Source organism: Parasteatoda tepidariorum, chromosome 4 (assembly GCF_043381705.1).
Source record: "Parasteatoda tepidariorum isolate YZ-2023 chromosome 4, CAS_Ptep_4.0, whole genome shotgun sequence".
NCBI classification, from domain to species: Eukaryota; Metazoa; Arthropoda; class Arachnida; order Araneae; family Theridiidae; genus Parasteatoda; species Parasteatoda tepidariorum.
In genome coordinates, this window is record NC_092207.1 from 68,711,271 (window position 1) to 68,716,079 (window position 4,809).

Genomic DNA, 4,809 nt, shown 5'->3' on the forward strand with positions numbered 1-4,809 from the left:
GCTGTCTATACGTGTGTGCATGGGATAATGGCAATGTACTTGGAAAAATGTTTTACAATTAACATTTCTGCTATGAAATAACATTTCTGTTATGATTAGAAGATGTATAAATTTTAAACACATTTTGAATAATCTAAGCTTATCGCGACGTCTCTATTTTCACAGGAATTTTATTACAGATAAGGATGTGTTATTTAGGAAATACAACATTTTGGATTTCTATGAAATACCTTTCAAACATTTTAAGTTAGTTGCACAGATATATTTTTAATTGCTAACTGCTTCAGTAACACAAAGAGCACAAAAAAGATTCTTTCCTCAAAAAAATGCCACCCATTCACTGACCGCTACTGGTGATACTGACCAACTGAAAACCATGCCTTAACGATCAGTCCTTTGCTGCACACTACTGCTTGCATGAATGTAAACAACAAAACTCAAATAAGTATTTCGGTAGAACAGCTTAACGAGGACCAATACCTAACAATCTCCGTCACAGTCAGATCAAAGTGGTCAACCACCCACTCACGGAACACTGCCGGTAATGCTGATCAACTGATAACCATGCCTTAACGATCAGTGCTTTGCGGGACACTACTATTTGTATGAATGTAAACAACCAAACACAAATAAGTACTTCTAAAATAAGCGTTCAATATTTGCGTTGTAAAATGACTTGACTAACAATTTTAATAAAGATTCATTAAGGTTTCATTCATTAAGGTTTCATTCTTTATTTTATCAAACATATGATGTACTGTGATACAAATAAGATGAAATTACATTCTTCGACTAACATGCTGTTCCTTGCATGGGATCGTTAGAACGTGATACAACATGATAAACTCTGAGCATTTTTTTCACCAAAAGTCCGAACTCCTCCATATCAACGGTTGTATCATCCGGCATTCCACTTATAGGAGATGATACAATCTTGTATGCATTAAAATCTGGCACATACACGTGAATTTCGTCACTATTGTCCTATAAAAAATTGAGAATGATATTATAATATTTTTTAACTTAGTACACAATAAATAAAATCTGCATCAGAACAATAAATAAAATATATCGCAATTAGAAGCCGTAAGGTTAATGTAAATCCCAAGTTTAAACACGTATTACACGTATTTACACATAGACGCAGAGTTTTAATTAAACATTTTTTTCATTATTTTGTATTTATTTAGGTCAAAATAAGAGAAAAATATTATATTAAGCATTTCAATAATTTATGGTTATTAAATACAGTATGAGACAGCAGTGTTTTTTTCTGCGTTAAAGGTAAAACATTCCAAAAACTTGCTTACAATAATTTTTCAAATTTACATTTATTTGCAGTTCTTTAGAAATAAGAGAAAAGTTATACATGATTACAATTTCTTCAATTTAAAAAATCCTTTATTAATGAATATTTGAATATGAAGGGAAAAAACTACTCTTTTTGGATTTAATATTTTAATACAAATTATAATATCGATAATCTAATAAATATTTTAGTGACTATTAGATTGTTTTTATAATTAAAAAATACAAAATATATTTTTACTTGAAATTAGGGAATTTGAAAAGATATAAAAAAGAGTCACTGGGAGACAGAGGGACTGACATTCCACTGCATCAAAGGGTTACATATTTTTCTTTCAAAACGTTTATTTATTACATTATGAATATAAAATCATAATTTTTTTAATAGAATTTCTTATTATGGTAGATGCAGTTAGTATTTCAAGATTATTATTAACCTAAAAAGATGCTAATTTTATGAACCTTGGATGGGTATTAAATAAAAGGACTTAAACTGACAGAATGAGTTAACCAGATATTGATAAGCATTTTATTTTGTATATGCTATAAATAGTCGAACTTCGAATTTTTAAAGTAAGTGCAAATAAGACTATAAGTGGCCTTCGACAATCAAAAGAATCACGGAATCACTTCTCCTTAAGGAAGCTTCAAAAAAATCCAATTAAGAGTAACAATCTGATTTAGGAAAATATTTTCTACCGTAAAGTGAAACTTATTGTTTACTTACAGTATTCTCACAAACGAATACAGCATTCACATCAATGCCACCCAAAGCATAACTTGCAGAATGTAATTCAGTGAGTGTCTTGCAAATAGCAGTCGCAATTTTGAGTAGATGGCGTGGTCTCAATCCAGGAACAGTCCTCAAATATTGAAGAAGACTCACATAGCCATAGGGTGGTTTAAATGGTCTAGAATCAAGTGTATCATGTCGCAGCATCATTCGCTTGCTTTTGTCTGGGTCTGGAAGGATATTTTGAAGGGAAAAAAAAGATTATCCGTATCTATAGTTGCAAAAATTGAATAACATTAAATACTACAGTAGGACTTATATTTAATAAGGAACTCGAGAAATAAGAAAATGCTTGCTAAATACGGTCTCTTCGCCAAATACGAAATCTAAGTTATTGCCAAAATAATTAATCATAAAAAAATCAATTTATACGAATTTATTTTAGATAATATTAATAATAAGAGAAAACTAATTTAACTAGCAATCATTAATTTTCGATGAAAAGCACGCAATGCACACAGAGAGAAAAATTCTAGTACAATTTCTATACGGCATGGTAATGACATTTCTAAGAAAAAAAACATATCTCTGGTTAATAAAACAAAAATAACGTATTTAAACCATTCAATCGGTAAATTCCCCACATATATATATATATATATATATGTTAATAAAAATTAGTAAATTTCAAACTTGTGTTTTCAATTTTTTTNTATATATATATATTTATATATATATATATTAACGGAATACCAGAAATACCGGAATACTCCGAATTGTAGTTCGTACTACCACGCATTTAGTAAAAAGTACCTATCTGAAAATTAAATTTTACCGAATAAATGGTTTCAATATCATGTTCTATTTTCCATGCTGTAATACTTTTTCTCTCAAAATGCGAGAATGGTGTAAAATTGCACCCTTAAACACTACACTCCATTGCAGTTTAAACATGATACCAAACAAAAGACTTATAACATTGTTCCAAACTGTTTCTTCGAATTTGCGATATTTCATTAAATCCAGAATATCGTTAAATGCAGGACCACTATAAAAGAAAACTACAGTAACAAACAATAACTTATTAACCTCATTAGATTTTATTTTTAATTATTTCTGGTATGAAAAGCAGATTCGGTGTTTTAATTAAACAACCACAATTTTTAAAAAGTTTTTAAATGCTTGCTGCTGTTCGATTAAATGAGTTAAATGCACCAGCAAAAACATTAATGATTTCATAATACTAAAAAAGAAGTTTTCAATACTCAACTTACTCGGTCTAGAATTTGTGAGTTTACTGACGTATGAACTTCTTAAATCTTTTTTGGTTAGTCCAAACCTTGATAAAAGTCTAGTATGAAAATGCAAAGATGAAATAGTGTATATTAATGGGTTTGTTGCTGAATTCAATGGTAAAACAAAAATAGCTGTCCATGAGTATGCTTCCCCTGTAATTATTTGGTAACATTACAATTAAAAAATATTAAATAGTACAATGCAAAGAAATAGTGAAATTTTCAGTTTGCTCTGTAGATAGCAAATCGTTGAAAAACCTGCTATAAAGAGTAAAATATAAATAATTTTTAAGCAAAAATATAACTGGAAACTAAAATTAAAAAGAAGAATAAATAACTAAAAAATTGAAGAAAAAAAAGGATTCTTTCAACAGTATGTTTAGCGCATACTTTCTATACTTACCAGTTACATTTACTCCAGACATTGCCAATAAGCCCATAACAATGATTGGTATCCAACACGCTGAATTGGTCAAGACAATAAGCGCCATTTGTCTTCCTATTTTGCTCTCTCTAGAATGACGAGACATAAGACGGCTCATATTTTTATAAGATTTCTTGATGGTATAATACATGTATAAATAAGAAGCAACGATTATGATGAAAGCAATAGTGTTCATACAAAAGAAAATTGCTACCGAGTACTCCCATCCAGCGGGTCTATGGTTCGTAATATGCAACGCCAAGCATACACCAGATCGGGCATAGAATCTACCTTGGAAGTATGGCTCAACAACTAGGGGTATGGCTGCCATGATGACGGCTGCAACCCATGATGAAGCGATGAGTTTGTAAGTGAATTGTGAACTGAATCGTTTCTGAGAAAGTGGAAAGCAGAGGCACAAAAGTCTGTCTATCGTGATGAAAGCCAAAGTCAGTACAGACACTTCGTTGGATACAGTAGAGAGGAAGCCACAAATCTTACAAAGTGTACTACGCTTCCATTTGTCAGAGTTTTCGATGTAAATACTTCGGTAATGAACATCTACGCTGGCGATGATGATGAGATAAAAACCCATCAGCAAGTCCGCAAAGCCTAAGCTTAGAATGAGAGAGGAGCTGATCCTGTTACCATCATTGGTTTTGAATCGCCAGACAATGACAAATAGATTGCCCAAAAGGGCGATGGTACCGAGAACCCAGAGGAATGCTCTCTGAACTTGACTGCTCATCAGATCCTCGCAAGAAGATATCTCATCAGGAGGAGGTAGACAAGCGTGAAGTTGTACAACTTTCGAGGCTTTGCAGCAAAAAGTATAACTATCACTGTACCTGAACGAAAAATAAAAGAATATTGTTAGTATGAATAATATGCAATAGTTAATAACTACGTATTATTAAATTATAAAATTCAAAGTAGTAAATTTGAAGAAAAAGAAGTTTTTGGCATGAAATTATATCAAATTGAATAACTATTTAAATGTACATAATTTTTAAGATAATGAATTTTATTCTTATATATATATATATATA

The 4,809-nt window shown here is 30.8% G+C and overlaps 1 protein-coding gene across 1 annotated transcript in view; it reads right to left on the reverse strand.

The window, feature by feature from the left end:
- Positions 1-709: 709 nt before the first annotated feature.
- The window catches only part of LOC107439925 (uncharacterized), a 75,197-nt gene continuing 71,097 nt past the window's right edge, over positions 710-4,809 (reverse strand). Inside the window, exons 40-43 of the mRNA XM_071180001.1 lie at positions 3,740-4,608; positions 3,316-3,489; positions 2,036-2,271; positions 710-984 (exon numbers count right to left, since the gene is read on the reverse strand). Of these exons, the coding sequence (XP_071036102.1) occupies positions 793-984; positions 2,036-2,271; positions 3,316-3,489; positions 3,740-4,608 (1,471 nt within the window). The 3' untranslated portion in view covers positions 710-792. The remainder of the gene's footprint in view (positions 985-2,035; positions 2,272-3,315; positions 3,490-3,739; positions 4,609-4,809) is intronic.